General features: G+C 57.6%; 1 protein-coding gene across 2 annotated transcripts in view; it reads right to left on the bottom strand.

Moving 5' to 3' along the window:
• Window positions 1–19,103, bottom strand: part of PHF2 (PHD finger protein 2) — an 86,885-nt gene extending 67,782 nt beyond the window's left edge. For both annotated transcript variants that reach the window (XM_062208513.1, XM_062208514.1), the window contains exon 1: window positions 18,975–19,103. In XM_062208513.1, coding sequence (XP_062064497.1) covers window positions 18,975–19,072 — 98 coding nt within the window. In that variant the 5' untranslated portion in view covers window positions 19,073–19,103. The remainder of the gene's footprint in view (window positions 1–18,974) is intronic.
• Between the last annotated feature and the right edge of the window lie 346 nt (window positions 19,104–19,449).

The raw sequence follows: 19,449 nt of genomic DNA, 5'->3' as shown, positions 1-19,449 counted from the left end.
GTGTGCTCTTCCCCTCGGCTGTCTAAGCTCGCTTCTGCCCCCTGCTGCTGCCCGCCTCTGCCACTGCTCGCTGGCATCTACTTGCAGCCCACCTGGGTCCACGCAGGTCCCACTCACTGACTTGCAGGGAGGCAGGGGCGGCACGCCACCGTGCTGGTGGTGCTCTACAGGGCCGCCCGCTCTCCCACCCGGGGCCACCTCTCCAAGGGAAGGCACGGATGGTACGAGGCGCACACGGCACAACCCTCCCGGCCCACCTGCAGCCACCCCATCTGCCCGCAGGAGTGCCCGGGTCGGGGGCCAGTGGAGACCTTTGCCGACTGTAAGAAAAGCCGCGGTTTGACGGCACACACAGGTCCTTCAGAAGTACGCAAGATTCCAAAGAGCCCCGGGGTTTCCTAAGGGCAACCCCACGCACACGAGGTGGCCCACGGGAAGCCCCTCGGGGCACAGGGGCAAGGACAGGTCAAGGGTAAGGCTAGGGATTTTTAGGGACATTCATACCTGCGCGACTTAGACGTGATTAAAATTAGATTGTAAAAGAAGAAACACCCTGGATGGAGCCTACCTCTCCTGTCCCACGCCAGCCACCGGGGAAGGCAGCTGGCCCCTGGCTCTTCCCAGCCCAGGTCCTGCCAAGGCGTCCTCAGCCAGGGTGGACCCTGCCCTCAAGCTCACCATCACTGTCCTGGAGGGGAGGGCCAGGGGGGTGCCAGGGTGCCGACAGCTGCTGCATTCAAGGGGAGCAGGGTTTGGGGCACAGAGGCGGTGAGGATGCATCTGTAGAGCACCCCCTACTCACTAAACAAACGTCCGTGGAGCCGGGAGCTGGCCAGGCCAGAGCCAGGTTTGTGCAGGACGACAAATGAACGCCCTCGAGGCTGAGGTGCTGTGTTCCACAGTCAGCAGGGCCCTCCAGCCCGCTGGCCTGGGGACACACAGCTTCCTCACCATTCAAGGGCCCGGGGACGCCCTCTGAGAGCTCCCCCAACCCCAGTTGTGCCCAGTCTCCTATGAAAGTCTCCACGGCCCTGGGTACTGCACATAGGACAGGAGGGACCGCCTTAACAGAGAGGCCAGGAGCACGGAGCCCGTGCACGGTTCACCCAAGAGGGCGGCAGCAGGTGAGCGAGCAATTGCGCGTGTCCAAAACAAGGACTAGTTAGCAATCTGGAGTAGCACGGACAGCATCTCCTGAGCCTGTGAGCACGGGGAACATAACACAGACAAAACCACTGCTGTAGATCAGCCTGCTCGGCCAACAGACACCCTGGATCAACACTTGGGTACTGACTGTTTCATGGGCTCCAGGCCTTGCAGACTCAGGGGTCCCCCGCCCCGCCCCCCAGCAAGGCCTCTGGACGCACACGTACAGAGCTGCACACCCACGTGTGCACAAGCACATCATGCGGGGAGCACTTTGAGCCAGGCACACCCAGAAAGGACCTGTGCACGACACATGGACCTGCCGCTGGGCATCCCTGGACCAGGCACACGACGACGACGGCCCGAAAATACTTTCTGCAACTCCCAATCTTAATTTTCCCAAAGCTTACACTGTACGTTCAGGAATTCTGTACTGCTGCTGCTGAAGTGGATCCACTTGAAGTGGCCCCTCAGACTCCTGCCCTCCTCTCCAACTCCGGATGGAATAGCTGTGAGTCCCCATCAACACTCTCTCGGCGTCAGTAGGCATCTGAGACTATGCACGTAAACGCTGAGTGTGCACACACAGCTTGGGCTCCGGGAGCCGGCCCTTCACTCCTGCAACACCCGAGGTTCTCTAAGTTATCACTCAGCACCTGCACATATTCAAGAATCTACAGGTAAGCACTAGGTACCTGAGCACCTAGAGCATCCCACACTGTGTACCTGCAGTACTCAATAGCATCTATAAGCTGAGCACTTATGAGCAATCATTTAGCATCTCTAAGTGCCTGAGTATCTAGTAGTAACTGGTCAGCATCTCTTAAGAACCTGAGTATTTTTAAGTACAGGGTTTGCATCTGTAAGTACTGCTTTAATGTCTGTAAGTACCTAAGTACCTACAGGTAATAATTTAGCAACCACAAGTACCTGAATACTTATGTTACTGTTCATCACCTGGAACTAATTGTTAGCATCTGGAAAGTACCCAGTATCTGTATGTATTCTTTGAGAATCTGTAAGTACCCAGGTATCTGTAAGTAAACATTTAGCATAAGTATCTACGTACCCAAAGTCATCATTTAGTATCTTTACAATGTCCTGTAACATCTGTAAGCATCCAAGTAATCACACGGCATCTGTAAGTGTCTGTTTCTAAGTAATTATTAGAATCTATAAATGCTCAGCTCTGTGCACGCAATCGCTCAGCTGTTAAGTGCCCCTCTGTGCCCCTCTGTGAGCACTAGCAGGTGATCATCAGCGTGGGTAAGTACTGAATGGCTCTAAGTGTTCCTCTGGTGTCTGTAACTATCAGAGTACCTGTCACAAGGTCCCAGCTTGCTCTTCCCTGGTGTAGCGCCTGCACGCTCCCTGACAATCAGCAGGAGGCTGGGGTCACACAGGCCACCCTGGGAGTGGGGGAGGGCAGCCCTGCTGCTCTGGGACATGGTCTTGGAGGGCCTATCCCTGACCCAGGAGTCAGGAGCTCACAGTCTGCAGAATGTGGGAATGGGAACCCCAACCCCACCCCCACCCCAGGATGGTCCCAAAGGAGGGGAGGGTGGTCCCCCTTCTGGACTGAACATTCGCCTGCAGCCTCCTGCCCAGCCACAGGGATTGTCAGGCAGCTTTGGCCAAGGCGCCCATGTGTTAATGGGGGCAGGGTCATGGCAGAAAAGGGTGTGCCAAGGCTGGGGAGATCCCACTCTACCGCAGCCTTCGGTGTCGGGAGGCCTGGGGCCAACAGCCTGCCTCTGCTGCGTGGCCAGTGAGATACTCAAACAGACCGGTGTCTGCGGAATGCAGAGTCCACAGACTCCGCAGAAGGCAGCGAGAGCTCTGTGGCCCCTCATTCTAGCACACTGCTCACTGTCCTTGTGAATACAAGAGTAACGTGATACACCTGGAACCCAACTTGGGAAACAGAGAACAAAGCATCAGGAAAACACAACCTCAACCTTTAACATTTGGTATGTTCCCTTCTAGCGTGTCTTTGAGTTGGACTGACTGACCCCAGCTATCATTACTATGCACACAGCGCTCCACCTCCTGTTTCGTCATCAACACTTCCCATAATTACACCTTACTGAGGGGGCTGGCGCTGTGGCGCAGCAGGTCAATCCTCTGACTGTGATGCTGGCATCCCATATGGGTGCTGGGTTCTAGTCCCGGCTGCTCCTCTTCCCATCCAGCTCTCTGCTATGGCCTGGGAGAGCAGTGCAAGATGGCCCAAGTCCTTGGGCCCTGCACCCACATGGGAGACACTAAAGAAGCTCCTGGCTCTTGGTTTTGGATCGGCGCAGCTCCGGCCGTTGCAGCCATTTGGGGAGTGAGCCAGTGCAAGGAAGACCTCTCTGTCTGTTTCTTACTCTCACTGTCTATAACTCTCAAATAAATAAATAAAAACACCTTGTCGGCCCCATCCCCGCTGACAACTGCATAGCTCCCTATGGTGTGTCATTCACTTCATCCTCTCTCAGCTCCAGTAAGCAACAGTGCAGGTGTCTTGAGTTGTTCAATGAATAACCAAAATGTCTCTCTGTGTACTTTTAAAGCTGCGATGGTGGATTTCAAACAGATAGTCCAGATAAAAGGCATAATCTCTTTCAAAATCAGAAGCCAGCTTTGCAGTGGCAACTCCAGCGGTTTCTAGGGAAACCAGTTTTACAGAGATGCAGATCGCTCCCTCAGGAAGCTCTGGATGAAATCCTCAGAGACCACAGAGGAAATGCAGTCCAAGGTCCTATGAGCAGAGATAGGGACTCCAGACCAAGGGAGGTGAGCCCTGGGCCCCAGTTCCACCACAACTCCAGGGGCATCAATCTGGTGGCACTGCAGCCCCCAGAGGCAGCCCAGGAACAAAAGGTGGACGTCAAGACCCCTCCGGAGGCTGGCACTGTGGCGCATCAGGTTAAGCCGCCTCCCACAAAGCCAGCAGGAGTGCCAGTTCAAGTCCTGGGTACCCTGCTTCCTACCCAGCCCCAATAATGCAGCTGGGATAGCAGGGGAAGATGGCCCACGTGCCTGGGCCCCTGCCACCCATGTGGGAGACCTGGATGGAGCACTGGGCTCCTGGCTTTGGCCTGGACCAGCACTGGCCGTTGCAATGAGTGAACCAGCAGATGGAAGCTCTGTCTCCCTCTTTCTGTCACTCTGCCTTTCAAGTAAATAAAAATAAATCTTTCAGGGAAAAAAAAAAAAAAAGAAAGGAGGCCTCTCCTGGCATCACTGGGACGCTAATCCCCAAGGCCAGATCCTGCTAGAACTAGAACATTCTAGCATGTGCTCTTTGAACATTTTTAAAGCCATAAGGGACAAGAAAAGCAAAGACGGGAAATAGCAGCTTGTTGGGCAAATGTAGCTTGAGCTGCTCCCTCCCAGGGCCTCCAGGTGGGCCCGGCCCCAGACCCTTGAAGAGGAAGCCACACGATTAGGGATGCCCACAGCCCACCTGGGAGTGCTGGTTTGAGTCCCCAGCTTCCCTGCTTCCAATCCAGCTCCTGCTCACGTGCCTGGGAAGGCAGCACATGGTGACCTTAGGTCCCTGCCACCCAAGGGGGAGACGTGAACAGAGTTCTGGGTTCCTGGCTTCTGCCTGACCCAGCCCCAGCTGTTGCAGGCATTTGGGGAGAGAACCATCCAATAGAAGATCTCTGTCTATCCCATTCTCTCTCTTTCAAATAAATAAACCTTAATTAAAAAAAAAAAAAAGAAAGAAAGAAAGAATCAAGGGCTTGGAGTAGCGATGTAGCTGCAGGTTTCCGATGCCCCCCACCCCAGTGCCAGCTGGGGCTTCTAGGGCAATACAAGACCAGGCAGGTGGAGTGGCCCTACTGCAAGGATATCTGTTGGTGCTTGACCACCTCTGACCTCACTGTTGTCTGCCAAGGCTCCTGGGCCACCAGAGCATCAGTCTTCTCATCTATAAAATGGGGACATGGCCTCGCACACAGGCAGGCAGCAGACACCAGCTAAGACACCCCAGCCACAACCCACAGTAAACACACAGAGAGACAGATGGACAGACAGACGGCAGCATGCCTCTCATCGGCACGAGCTTCCAGACACACGCTGCAATCCTAAGGAGGAAGTCTGGTCCCTGCGCTGCACCCGGAAGATACCTCAGCAAGCCAAGTGAGTGGTGGGGGCCTGCAGGTGGGCGGGCGCCGTGGAAGAACTCCACTGAGATCCCAGTGCTCCAGACAGCCAGGTAGCAGGTGCGGATTACCCCACAGAGGCCAGCGGGGTGAGGTCCTTCCCAGGGCAAAGGCGAGCGCAGGGTATCCAGTTCTACAGAAGCTCAGCTTTCCCCAACCCCCCAAGGGCACCCCACCTGTGGACCCTGCCCTGGCTCCGTGGGCTTCACAGGCCGGAAACTGAATTTGGTTGCGGGCATTTCCTCCAGAACACACAGGAGGAAGGAATGTCGGGTGCAGAGACGACTCTGGGCCCGCCTGGCCCTGACCCACTGCACAGCCTCAGCTCCCCGTCTGGGAAGGGGGCTTAGAGCAAATGCCCCCAGTGCTCCCAGCACACACCTCTGGTTCAGGGCCTGCGGGGCAACAGAGGTGCGATTCCAAAGGTCATTTTCACTACATCTGTCCTTCCCAAAAAGGAACTTAAAATTCCAATAGTGCATATCTGAGATCCGGAAGCTTCCACGTACAGGAGAAAGCATCTGTGACCATGGCCGTGGCTAGCACCTGATGCCGGCACAGAGAATGGTCCCGGGGAGCAGCGTCCCAGCAGATCCGCACCAGTGAGCGCCTGTCACAGAGACCACTGCAGCCGGCCCCCACGCACATTCGCCAGGTGATGCCAGGTTGCTCTCAGGTTGTCCCCATCTGCTGTCTGGCTGGACCCAGCAACCTCTGTAAGCAGCAGGTGCCCACGCTGGGGCTGGGAGCAGGTGCCCACCACCAGAGGTGGGTGAGGGCATCTGGGGAGAAGCAGCCCCTCAAAGGCACTCAAACCACAGCAGGACACTCAGATCTGAGTGGCCGCTGCTCATGTCTGCCAGGAAGGCTGAGAAGGTGCCACAGCACCCAGAGGGGCCAAGACCATGGGGGACAGGTGCACGAGCTTCCCGGTGGCTCCCAGCTAAGGAAGGACCTGCAGGTAGGGCCCGCAGCCTCGTGGGTGGTGGTGCAAGACGTGAGCCCTCGGGGGAATGGGCCTGGAATACGGGGAGATGTGTCTGCACCTTCTCTGAAAAACTCCAAAATTCTAAAATCAATGGGAGGAACAAAAAGCAAAGGAGGACTGTCATCACGGAGGGCCTTGGACAAGGAGCAAAGGAGGACTGCCGTCACGGAGGGTCTTGGACAAGGAGCAAAGGAGGACTGCGTCACGGAGGGTCTGGGACAAGGAGCACAGGAGGACTGCGTCACGGAGGGTCTGGGACAAGGAGCAAAGGAGGACTGCCGTCACGGAGGGTCTTGGACAAGGCAGGGGCATTCTGCAAACAGGTGGGAGGGGAGGAGGGGGCAGGCAGGAAGCATCCGCATCCCCTGACCTCTGGGACTGACCCTGCCCGTCCTATCTCCACAGAAGCATCGGGGCCATAGACATGGTCCTACAACCACCGCAGGGAGACAGGATGGCAACGCGAGAGAGCTCAGTAAGCTGAAATGATGGTGGGACATTGTTCTCCGCCTTCCAGGTTGAACTGATACCGATTGAGACGTTCAGGACGTGTGCTGCCTGCCCAGCGTGCAGACTTTAAAATCTGAGATGCTGACTCCTTCCACTCAGCAACTTGACTTCCTGGACTGGATCCAGCAGACACACTTGCAGACGTGCATACAAACGTACAGACCAGGATCCCACCGTGCAAGACTACATAACAGTGCAAAAGGAGCCACAGGCCACACGCACCCCAGAGCTGCGCCACCATGGCCCGATGGAGGGCACAGAAGCGTCAGGAAGTGAGTGGGGGCTTTTGGGACCATGAGCCGCCCCTGGGACTAGAGTCCTGTGGGCTCCAGACAGAGGGCCGGGGGGTTCCAGGCAGAGGGCTGGGGAAACCAGGCCCGGTCTTTCGCTCCCTCCCCCACTCCCTCTTTAATCTGTGCTAGTGTTTCCTCTGCAAAATAATTTAAAAACTTTCGAATAAATAAATGTGCATCAAAATAAATAATTAAATATCAGTTTTCCACCAGATACAGTTGCAACATATCTGGAAGAAGGTTAGTGGCTTCCTACCCTCAACCAGGGAGATTCAGCAATGACCCAAGGCGCTTCAGGTTGTCATCCCCAGGGTGGCACTGCTGGGCTCGGCTGGGTGGGGGCAGTGTACGGGCAGCCCCGCCACAGACGACTCTCCAGTGCAGGCCCGGGGCCTGCCGTGAACACGCCTCCCTCCACTGTGGCCTGTTACAGTTCTTACAAAGGCTTCCCTCGGATGGAACCCCAACCCGCCTGCTTACTAAGCTCCCTTCTCCGGGTGTCAATCCGGCACTTGGGCCCTTCCCAGCACCGTGGCCCGGCGGCTGCTCTGCAGACAGACAGAACTAGAGCGAGGAGACTGTCAGGTGTGGCAAGGCACCGAGCCCCAAGCTCGGAGTGAAGCTTCCCCACCCCCCGGCTGCCCCCGGGGGTCCCTCTCATTCAGCCAGCAACCCCAAGCGCCAGAGGGGCTTCCTCAAACACAAATCCCTTCGGGTTTCCCCGGCATTGCCTTCAGGGCCAGGGCCAGAGGTTTCATAGACGTGGCTGGGTGCAGACTGAGCAGGAGCAGCCTCTGTGACATCAGAGGGAGTTACCCACACCACCTGCTTGGCTTCGTGCTTAACAGCAGTAGAGCAGGTGCTTCAAGGCCAAGGCTGTCAGGGGGTGGGCAGCAGAGGGGCAGGGTGGGAGCAGAGGGGCAGAGGCGCAGCTACCGGAAGGCAGATGGGTGGAATGAGTCCCAGGCCAACACTGGGCTGTGACACCCTGGGGCTGAACAGCAGCCACAGCCTCCTTCCAAGGGCACCAAGCGGCTCAGAGCAGGTGCAGCACCCAGGGCTTTGCCGTCCTTCAGTCCCGGGCTCTGCATCCCTTACAGGCCTCCTCCATCTTTCACCCTAGGACTCCATCGTCTCTGGTGTCTCTCTCTCGCCCCACCATCCACACCTCCCACAGCACTCCGAGAGAACTCTGCAAACGTAAACTGGAGAATGCCCTGCCCTGCTGCTGCAGGGGTAAAATGTGAACTGCCACTCATCACCTCCCCCCGCACTCGGTACTGGCTCTGCCCTGCCTTCTCCCACACAGCAGGCTCAGGGCAACCTCCAGGCTGCCCCAGTGCGCTCCTGAAGGTGGCTGGTGGTGAGGGCTGTGCCGCCCCCTGGGGCCGCTCCCTGCCCCAGCCCCAGGGTCTCACAGAGATGCAGAGACCCTGCCGTCTGCCTCACTGCTGCACCCCCTGGGCTTAGAACAGAGCCCAGTCCTCTAAGGTGCTTGGGAAGTGTCACCAGCCAGGTGACAGACAGATGAGGAGCCAGGCCCAGGCATGGGCAAATCTCCCAACTCCCAGCCTGGCATGAGACTCAGGGATTCCTGGAGCAGGACGTACAGTCGCCACTTACAGCCAGGGGTGACGAGAAAGTCTTGCAGCTGTCCCCAACCGGCCAGCACTCTCGCTGTAGTAGAGGGGGTGGGGCAGCTGGCTGGGGCAAAGCCAGTGGCCCCACTATCAGAGGAGGACGTGGCAGGCTGCAGAACTCCCACCCCAGCTCACTCCTCCTGAGCAGCCCTGGGTCTGAGGCCCTCCAGGGAGCAGCTGTGAGGACGGCATCCAGGGGTGCCCAGTGCCAGGGACAGACAGTGCACAGGCACCTTGGCAGGTGCCGCAGTTCCAGACAGCCGGGGGTGGGGGTGGTCACTTTGTCCACTTTGAAGAAGACACCACAGTGACTGCACTGACTAACCCTCACGTGTAGCGACTCCAGTGGGCGGAGATTCACAGCAAACCTCATGCTGCCCACCTGAGCCTGCACGCAGCCACAGGTCTCCCTCTTCCTCAGAACCTGGGGAGCTCCCACAAGCCGCACACCCCCCACCCCCAGCCCTGTTCACCAAAGATGGACAGACCCAGGCTGCAGTTTCTGCCTGATTCCAGGCTGCTGGAACCTTGGGACTCCAGGTCTCAGTCTGTCCTGCAGGAAAGTGCGAGCTAAATCCCTGGCTCAGCCTGCAGCCTCGCTCCAGCAATGGCAGGACACCCTGGGGTAGGGGGACCGGCAGGGAAGGCCCTCACGCCCCCTCCACGCTGCCTCTAGCCTAGACCCGGATTCCTGGGATGCAACCACTCTTCCAGCCTCTGCTTTTCCGGAGGTCCCTTGCAGAAGCTGCCCTGGGGGAAGCTTGTTCTCAGGACAAGTCACAAAGCCACGTCGAGACCCCCAGGCTCCCAAGCTGCTGCATGTCCCACTGTCATCTGCAGTGGTCGGCCCCACAGGTGGCCCTACATGGGGGACCCAGTCTCCAGGACAAGGAGGCACCCACAGCACCCCACTCCTGTCCTCAGTAGCAGCCTCAGCTCCTCCTTGGAGCCTCCGTGAGGCAGAGGGGCTGCACCTTAGATGGCCAGACCAGTGCACTGGCCACAGGTTCTCTTTCAGCTGTCCCAGTACTGCTTTCATGACCTCCATCCTGACTCACTGGCCCTCCAGCCACCGAGACCCACCCTGGCTCTGTGTGGCCTCTGATGGGCAGCCTGGGTCCAAATCCCACTCCACACTGACCAGCGGTAGGGCCCTGGGTCAGCCCTATTGCTGCCCTCACTCTGGTCTCCAACCTTGGAGGGTAGGGTGAGGGATGAGAAAGGATGTGGCTTCCCTGGGGTCCAGGGCTCAGCACGGCCACGGCACTCCTTCCCAGCCTGCTTAGTACGGCCGCGGCACTCCTTCCCAGCCTCCTTAGTACGGCCGCGGCACTCCTTCCCAGCCTGCTTGCAGGCGCCCCAGGATCCCGCCCTCCGTGCCCCTCTGGCTAGAACACGCACTGGGCCTTCCCCTGCTGGCCCGGCCAGCTCCAACTCCAGGCCATTCCGAAGAGTTCTATCTGTGCCTGATGGACCTTGTGGCTGGCCTGGACCTCCCTGCTATGGCGGCTGCTTGCTCAGTGCAGTGGTGGTCACTCGCCTCGCTCTCAGGGGCCCTAGGCTCGTCCCAGCACAGCTTCCTCAACAGTGACTCCTGTAGCCAAAACGGGAGGACGCAGTCAGGGGAGGAGGGAGTCCTGGGTCCTGCACGTGTCCAGACAATTCTCAGCCCTGCACCAAGGCAAGAGGCTCCACAAACACTCACAAAGAGAGACAACATGCAGGCACTCTGGGTACACCCAAGCCAGCATGCCAGGGGAGCATGCCAGGAGCGATGGCGCCTGGCACACGCATGGTCCTGGAAATTCTGCCACCACGTGCAAAGGCGATTACAAAGAAAGATAAAAGTGCCAGCAATGAACAGTCTAAAAAAGAAGCTGAGAAAACAATTCTGGGCAACAGCACCCGAAAGAACAGAACACCGGGGAATAAACTGGCCTGAGGAGGTGAAGACAAGCACAGTGAAAACCACAAAACCTGGCTGAGATAAGCACGGCACAGACGCAAGGAGAGGCGGCTCGTGTTTGTGGATGGGATGACTTAATGCCGGGGCGGGCATCTGGGGCACTCATCACCTGGATTTGAGTCCTGGCTACACTTCCAGTTTTAGTTTTCTGCAAACAAGCAGAGGGAGGCAGCAGATGATGGCTCAAGTATGTGGGTCCCTGTCACCCACGTGGGAGTTCCTGGCTCCAGGTTTTGTCCTGGCCTAGCTCTGGCATTTGAAGAGTAAACCAGCAGATGTCTGTCTGTCTGTCTGTCTCTCTCATCCCCCCTTCAAATATAAAATAAGTAAATAATTTTCAAAAGCCTTAATGCTGTTATGATGACAATGCTACCCAAAGGGACCTACAGCTTAAACAGCATTCCTATCAAAATCCCAACAGCCTTTTTTGCAGAAATGAAGCAGCAAATCCCAAGATTCTAGTGGAGCTGCAGGTGCCAAAGAACCACAAGAATCTTGAAAAATAACAAGTCTCATTTAAAACTTCCTTCAAACCTTCAGTAATCAAAACAGTATGATACTGGCACAAGGACAGACATAGAAACCAAGGGAACGGAACTGATAGTCCAGAAATAAACTCATATATATATATGGTCAAAAGAGTTTGATAAGTGTACAAGGCCATTCAATAAGCAAAGGACAGTGTTCCCAGTCAATGCTGCTGAGACAATGGATTATCCATATGCAAATGGACCAAACTGGACCCTTCCCTTAGGTCGTAAACAAAAATACGCTGAACATGGATGAAAAACCTAAATATAAGAGCCAAAGTTATAAAACTCTTAAGGAGCCTGCGCTGTGGTGCTGTGAGTTAAGCCACCACCTGCAATGTCAGCATCCCATGTGAATGCCTGTTTGATTTCCAGCTGCTCCACTTCCAATCCAGCTCCCTGCTAATGCGCTTGGGAAAGTAGTGGAAGATGACCCAGATGCCTGGGTCCCTGCATCCATGTGGGAGACCAGATGGAATTCCTGGCTCCTTGCTTCAGCCTGGCCTATTTGGGAAATGGATCCGTGGATAGAAGACGTTTGTTTGTCTCTCCCTCTGTAACTCTGCCTTGTAAATAAACAAACAAGTCTCAAAAAAAAAAAAAAAAAGGAAAGAAAACATTACACAAATCAATAAGCATGTGAAAAGATGTTCAAAATCATTAGTCAATAGCAATAGCTAAGTCAGAACCGCAGTGATCTGACTTCACACTTGCTGGGGCAGCTATGGTTTAAAAAAAATTAGGAAAGTAACGAGTGTTGGCAAGAATGTGGAGAAATTAGAACATTCATACATTGCTGATGAAAGTTTAAAATAAGCGGCCCCTGTGGAAAACAGCTAGTTGGTTACTCAAAAAAGGGAAGCATATGGGCATGGCATTGAGGAACAATGGATTAAACCTTTGCTTGGAATCCCTGAATCCCTGGGATTGAGTCCCATCCTCCACTCCCAATCCAACCTCCTGCTCATGCACACCATGAAAGGCAGCTGATGATGGCCCAAGTACCTAGGTCCCTGCCAGCCAGGAGGAAGACCCAGGTTGAGTTTCAAGCTCCTGGCTTCAGCCTGGTCCAGCCCTGGCTGTTGTGGGCATTTGGGGAAAGAACCAGCAGACGGAAGATATCTCAATACCTCTCTCTTTCTCTCCCTCCCTCTCTCCTTCTTTCTCTGTTGCTCTGCCTTTCTAACAAATAAATCAATCTTTTTTAAAAAATCACTTAAAAATAGAATTATTGTATGATCCAGCAATTCCACTCCTAAATATATACCCAAAAGAATTGAGAAAGACAGATAGTCTTCATGGCAGCACCATTTCCAACAGCCACGGGTGGAAACAACTCAAATGTCCATCAGCCGATGAATGGATAAAGTGTGGTCCATCCCACGGTGGAATATTATCCAGCCATAAAAATCAAGGAGACACTGGTACAGGCTACAGCACGAATAAACCTCAAAAACATTTGGCTCCGTGAAAGGCAGGCACACAAGGTCACATATTGTATGATTCTATTTATACGAAATATCCAAGATAGATAAATCCATAGAGACGGAAAGCAGATTGCTGGTTGCCAGGGGATGGGGGGCGGGGGAGGGGGAGCAATGAAAATGTTTGGGAACCAGACAGAAGCGATGGTTGCACAACATTGTGAATGCACTAAATGCCACTAATCTGTGCACTTTCAAATGGCTAATTTTATGTGTATTTTGCCTCAATTAAAGAAAAAAAAAAAAAAAGATGAAGATCTGGTTTTTCCACTTGTCGGGACAGATACCACAAGGAGCTACACGCTCTGAGATGAAAACCAGTCGCGGGTGGGATCCTAAGTACGGTCGTCCGTGGTTGACCCGGCCCTTTGGTGGTGGGGGAAGTCCAGGGGAGAAGTGTACAGACCCCACCCCCAAAACAGAGCTCACAGCCAGGGGAGCCCAGCCGCCACCACACCCTGGGGCCAGGAATCCAGGCCAGCAGAAATATGGAGCCCGAGAGGGAAGATGCAGACACGACACAGGCGCCCCTGGGAGACCCTAGGGAGCTGCCCCAGGGCCTCCTGGAAAGGGAACCACCTCCATCACCCGGCACGGTTTGCAGCGCTCCTCTGCGACGTCCCCACCCATGCCACGCTGTCGCAGCCATGGACACGAGTTGTTATCAGCACCTGGTATTTGCTCAGGCCCTTGAGCCAGAAGAGCATAAGCCAGGCAGACGCCACCTCTTCACCTGTACCGCGTGGGAGGTGAGTGTGTCCACCTGTGGCATAGCCAAGGGCACCGGCTGGAGCAAGGACAGCAGGGCTGCCTCTGCGCATGCGGAGAAAGATGGGCCATGATGTGAGCCACCCCAGCCACCACCCACAGTGCCCACGGACGCCAAAGAAGATGATAAGGAGTCCAACACACCCAAGTGCCTGCCCCTGCAGCAAGAATCTCAAACAAGCATCACTGGGGCTGGCACTGGGGCACAGCAGGTTAAGCTGTTGCTTGTGACACCAGCATTCCATACGAGTCCTTTTGAGTCCTGCTGATGTCCCCGGGAAAGCAGCAGAAGACAGCATGAGGGTGTGGGCCCCGCCATTCAACACAGGACACCACAATGAAGTTAATGGCTCCTGGCTTTGGACTGGCACAGACCCGGCTATTGCAACGATTTAAGAAGTAAACCAGCAAACGGGAGAACTCGATCTCTCTCTCTTCTTCTCCCTCTGTCTCCCCCCCAGACACACACACTCTGCCTTTCAAATAAATAAATAAATCCTTAAAAAAAAATTAATGAATTTTGTTTCCCCCACAGTCTGGTTTTAGGAGTTAGGTTCCCCAAGCACACTCCAAAGCGGAACACTATTTACTGGCCCACACACCAAATCTCTTCATTCTTCTGAGATAAGGACCTGGTACGTGCAAGACACCAGGAAAAGAGGGTGCCTGGGTGGCAGAGTCGACAGCAAGCACCCCCAGTCTCTGCCCAGATCCCAGACCCTCCGTAGCGACCCGATGCTTGGGTGACACCAAAGAAACACAGGCTGCAGTCCAGAAGCTCCCACCAAGCCCTTGCCCAGCCGAAAATGTTTCTAAAAGATACACACATTCTGGAGAAGCAGAGTAGACACTCACAAGCCACTCCCTTCGGGACACCTCTCCTCTGGAAAGCAACCCACAGGGACGTCCGCTCTGCCCTTAGAAGTGGACAGGACACTCCCCCCTCCTCCTACAGAGCTCCTGCAGCTCACAAGGGGAGGAAAGACCCACTTAATTAATGAATGGAAATGATGACGCCTTACTGCCAAACACGTCACCACGCTATCTCCATGAGAAGGGCCTCTGCCCCCCAGCATTCCGCGTCGGAGGCTCTGGAAACCCAAACTCCAGTGTTGGCGCTGGCCTGAACCCCGCAAGGATCAGCACTGCTGACACGCACTCTGCCACGTTCTGTGTCCCCAGGCCCCTCCGTGTGGCTCTGCCCCAAGGAGAGTGGGGCTGGGTGTATACACACAGGCAAACTCAGTTCCAAGGAAGGACACGAAGACCCTGGTGAGGAGGAGCACACAAGAACCAGGCAAACCCTGCCCCGTGAGGCTGGTCCACTCCACTTTCCAAGAGCTTCCAGAAGCCCACTGTCGCCTGTGCCGCCCTCTCTCACCTGGATGGGCAGCAGCATCCTTACTGTCTCCTGCCCCCACTCTGGGTCCCTTCTGTCCCCACAGCAGCCAGGGGGACCCTGTCAAAGCCCTTGTCCCCTGCTGTCCCTCGTCTGTTCAGATCCCCTGCAGGGCTCGCTCACCTCCAGGTACAAACTGGAGTGGAACTCTTCACACACAAGTTCGATTTCCCCACCCTGGCAGAGGCAAGCAAGCTGCCGGGGAGCCCGGGAGGCCAGCTGAGCCCTGCACGGAGTCACGCCCGGCACGGGCACAGGCTTACTAAGGGCCAGGCAAAGCTCTCGAGCTCTCTGAGGATGCCCCCACAAGCCCTGGAGCCCAACAGAACAAGCCCCTGCGAGGACGTCTGACACTTTACAGGATCAGTCTTGTCTCCCAGCGAGGGCCGGTCTTCAGCTCAAGTTGGTGACAGGGTGAGAGGCCGGGTCCTCCGTCACAGGGCACCAACTCCGCCCTCCAGATGGAAGACACTCGACCCAAGGATGGACCACAGCACTCAGCCCAAGGGCAGGAGCCTGAGAGCGGGATACACATCCCTGCTGACGGGGCACACAGGACATGCTAGACAGCATCCGCCAGCCTCCTGCCTCCTGCCAGGTTCTGCCCCCAAATCCACCCCTTCCAAGTCAAAGCCCCGATTCCAGGGCAGCAGCGGGGCCAGCACAGGCCCTCTAAGCTGAAAGGCTTCCCTCAGCCAAGGTCAAGGTGGGACTGGAGAAGGAATCCTGCCGGGCAACTCAGGGGCAGCCCACACACCCAGGGGTCTGAAAGTTGCAGCCCCTGCTCCACTTGGCCCTTCCAGGAATGCAGGACAAAGGATCCCCTGCCCAGGTGACTGCTTTTCCTCTCCCAGCCCAGCGGGGCAGCCCCCAGGGGAACACGGGGACAGTGCTTCACCGTAGAAGCCAGCTCTGGCCCCACCAAGTCCTCACCCCCGAAGCTTCAAGGAGCAAAGACTTGGGTTCTGTGAGTGCAGGTGACTCACAGACCCTCTGCCCCCTCCTCTGCACAGCGGGGCTCACAGGGCAGGTGCAGTGTTGCAAGGGTCAGGCTGCCGCTGCAATGCCTACATCCCGTAATGGACCTCAGCACCCCTGCTTCCCATGCAGCTTCCTGCTAATGTACCCTGGAAGGCAGAGTGCACTTGGGTGCCTGCCACTGCGTGGGAGACCAGGATGGAGTTCCCAGCTCCTGGCTTCAGTCTGGCTCAACCCTGGATGTGGATAGCATTTGAGAGGAGAAACAGTGGATGGAAGATCTCTCTCTCTCTTTCTCTCTCTCTCTCACTCACTCTAAGTTTCAAGTAAATGGAAATAAACTTAAAAAAAAAAAAAAAAACCAAAACCGGGGCTCACTGAAGAATACAATACGACCACAGCGGGGAGGACACAGGCTTTTCACTTCAACAGTTCCGTGTTTATTTTCACAGTGACTGTGCACAGCAAGTGACACTAACTTTCTATTTCAGGGAATGATACGAAGTTTCCTTTTAAGAGAAATATTCACCAGAGTAAGGAGGCATGAGAATTAAATGTAACCTGGGACCCTAGACAGAAAAAGGGCAGGAAGGGGACGGTGCCGTGGCTCACTAGGTTAATCCTCCATCTGCGGCGCCAGCATCCCATATGTGCTCCGGGTTCTAGTCCCGGTTGCTCCTCTTCCAGTCCGGCTCTCTGCTGTGGCCTGGGAGTGCAGTGGAGGATGGCCCAAGTGCTTGGACCCTGCACCCGCATGGGAGACCGGGAGGAAGCTCCTGGCTCCTGGCTTTGGATCTGTACAGCGCACCAGCCGTAGCAGCCATTTCGGGGGAGAACCAACAGAAGGAAGACCTTTCTCTCTGTCTCTCTCCTTCACTGTCTATCTCTATCTGTCAAAAAAAAAAAAAGAAAGGAAGCAGGGGAAACCTTGTTACAGAAATACCAGTAAATGTTGTCGGTGGAAGAACAGCATTGTAGAAGCGTGAATATCTTTGCTTGTGCACAGGCGCCATGGTTATGTAAGATGCTAACTTTAGGGAGATGGACAGAGTGAGCGAAGGGTACCCCACGGAGGAGCTGCACCATTTTTGTAATGCTAAAGTCCCCTCGGAATACAAAGTTAAAAAGGACTGAAACTTTTGAAAAGTGAGCTTTCGTGTAAACTGTGAAGTAAATGGCAGCACAGGTGGTACGCCCGGGGTTACTGAGGGTCATCCGAGCCGACGTAGATTGGGAAACACACGGGCGTGGCGACACACTTTCGTTTCACTGATGGCAAGAATGATGCCGAGAGAGCCGCGTGCAGCCAAGCCCCACCTCGTCCACACAGCCCTGGTCCCTGAGCCCGCCTTCTGTCCATCACAGCCTGGAGCCACCCAGGGGGACCAGACGCACCAGGAAGCTTTCACCTCCCAGGGTTCCCAAGCAATCCTCTTTACAGTGTCTAAGGTCATATCTCTCCTGCCCCCAGCCTGGACCAATAGAGCAAAGGACACCAGCCCTCTCCCCTGCCTGTCTCTTGTTCCTGGGTTTCCCCTTGGCCTAGAAGACCAGATCAGAACCAGCCCCCTTCCCCAGAGCTTCCCTTAGGCACAAGAGGAAGGGCCCCCCGGAGCCCTCTCTCCTCCCCAGTCTGGGCGTGTGGGCAGCAGCCCGGAGCTGAGCACCAGGGCCCACAGGGTTCTGCAGGCCCTGAGTGGGGATGGGAGACTGGAGAGGCCTTACCACGTTCAAGGATTTCTGGGGCCAGCGGCTCGGGATCGGCACAGCCATACAGGCTCTGGTCCTTGCACTCCCGGATGGATGCAGTTAGTGGGTGTGCACATGGGCTTGGGGCAAGCAGCAGTCAGAAGGGGTCTCCCAGCCCTGGGCAGCCCCAAGAGAGCATCCTAGGAGCCCCACGCATAGTCAGTCAGCATGTGTCCCCGACCCACACAACTCCACACCCTCCTCACAAGCATCCCCTTGACAGGCACGGCAGTGGGACTTAGGCACAGAGGGGACCAGGTCCTGCCACCCTGCTCCCCACACATGAACAGGGTGCCTGCGGACCCGGGCCACATCTGTCAGAGGGTGTGAGAACCCCTGAGCCCATTCTCAACACCCTCAGCTGGGACCTGCAGGGGGTCTCCACTCAGGAGGGAGGACCAGGAGCTGCGGCGACCCCTCCAGATCCCCCAGGCTGTCCTGGAACTCCGCAAGGCAGACAGCCCAAACAGCCCACAGGCAAAGTCAGCCGCGGGAGAACCTGTCGGAGCAGTTCGGGCAGGAGTACCCCTCCTCTTCCTCCCGCAGCTTTTACTTCTGGGTGGGAAGGGCCTTTGGCTTGTGAAAAGTAGGCACCGGGCCAGGTCACGGCCACGGGCAAGGGCCAGGAAGGCAGGCTTCAGTGTCTCCAGGCTTACCTCCTGCCCCCTCCCCACCTTCCTTAGAGAGCATAAGGTCACGTCAAACTGGGGTGTCCCTGCCGAAGGAAATGGGGAACCTTGCAGGCCAGGGCGGAGGCGGCAAAGCCTGGCGCCCGCCCCGCGCACCGACACGACTCTGCCGCCGCAGTCCGCCGGGCTGGGTCCGCCCGCCGGGACGAGGTCCGGGGAGCCGCCGGGTGTCCCGGCCGCCCAGCCCCGCCGCTCGCGCCTCTCGGGGACCCGCGCCGGCCGCGCGCCCGCCTCCCCCGGCCCGGCCGCCCAAGCCCGCGCGGGGAAAGTTCCTGCAACTTCGCAAGGGGAGGCGCGGGCGCGGGGCCTGGGCCTCCCTCCGAGCCGCCTCCGCGGCCGCGCGGCCCCGCTGTCAGGCGCCCGGCCGGGGCCTGGCCCCAACTTCCCCGCACCCTGGCGCCTCCGGGCCGCGGGCCTCGCTTTGTGCGGGCGCCAGGCGCCCCGCCGGCCCGGCTCGCGGCCCCCGCCCTGGGCACAAAAGGGCGCGCGGCGGCCCGGCCCCAGCGCGCGGGTTCCACCGAGCCGGCCTCCCCGAGCCGTGCCCGCTGAGCGGGCCGTCCCCGCGAGCCGTCCCCGGCGAGTCGCCTCCGCCGAGCCGTCCCCGCCGAGCGGGCCCGGGCGCCGGGTGGCCGCGGTGGCCGGGCGGGCGGGAGGCGGCCGGGCCGCTGCGCGCTCACCTGCCGTGGAACCAGTCCTTGCAGGCGTCGCACTCGATCATGAAGCGGGTAACGTCGTAGGGCAGCCGGCAGACGCAGTACACGGGCACCGTCGCCATGTTGCCGCGCGCGCCCCGCCGCTGCGCCGCGGTCGGGCCGGGCCGGGCCGGGCCGGGCCGCGCGGGGGCGGCGGGCGGGGGCGGCGGGCGCGGGCGGCGCCGCGGCCGGGGGACGGGCCGGGGGCGCAGACCGCCCGCGCGCTCCCGGCCGCGCGTCCGCACAATGCCGCGCGCGCTGGAGGCCGCGCCGGAGCCGCCCGGCCGCGGGGCGCAGGGCGCGAGTGTGCGCGGGCCGGGCCGCGCGCGGGACACAAAAGGGAAGGGACGCGCGGGGGCGGCGGGCGGGGAGCCGCGGCCCCACCGCAGGGACCCCCGGCCGCCGAGCGGCCTCTACGTCAGCGCCCCGGGTGGCGCCGCCTCCGCCCGCCGGCCTGGGC

This window comes from Lepus europaeus, chromosome 12 (genome assembly GCF_033115175.1).
Source record: "Lepus europaeus isolate LE1 chromosome 12, mLepTim1.pri, whole genome shotgun sequence".
NCBI lineage: Eukaryota > Metazoa > Chordata > Mammalia > Lagomorpha > Leporidae > Lepus > Lepus europaeus.
This window is presented reverse-complemented; position numbering and strand designations above follow the sequence as displayed.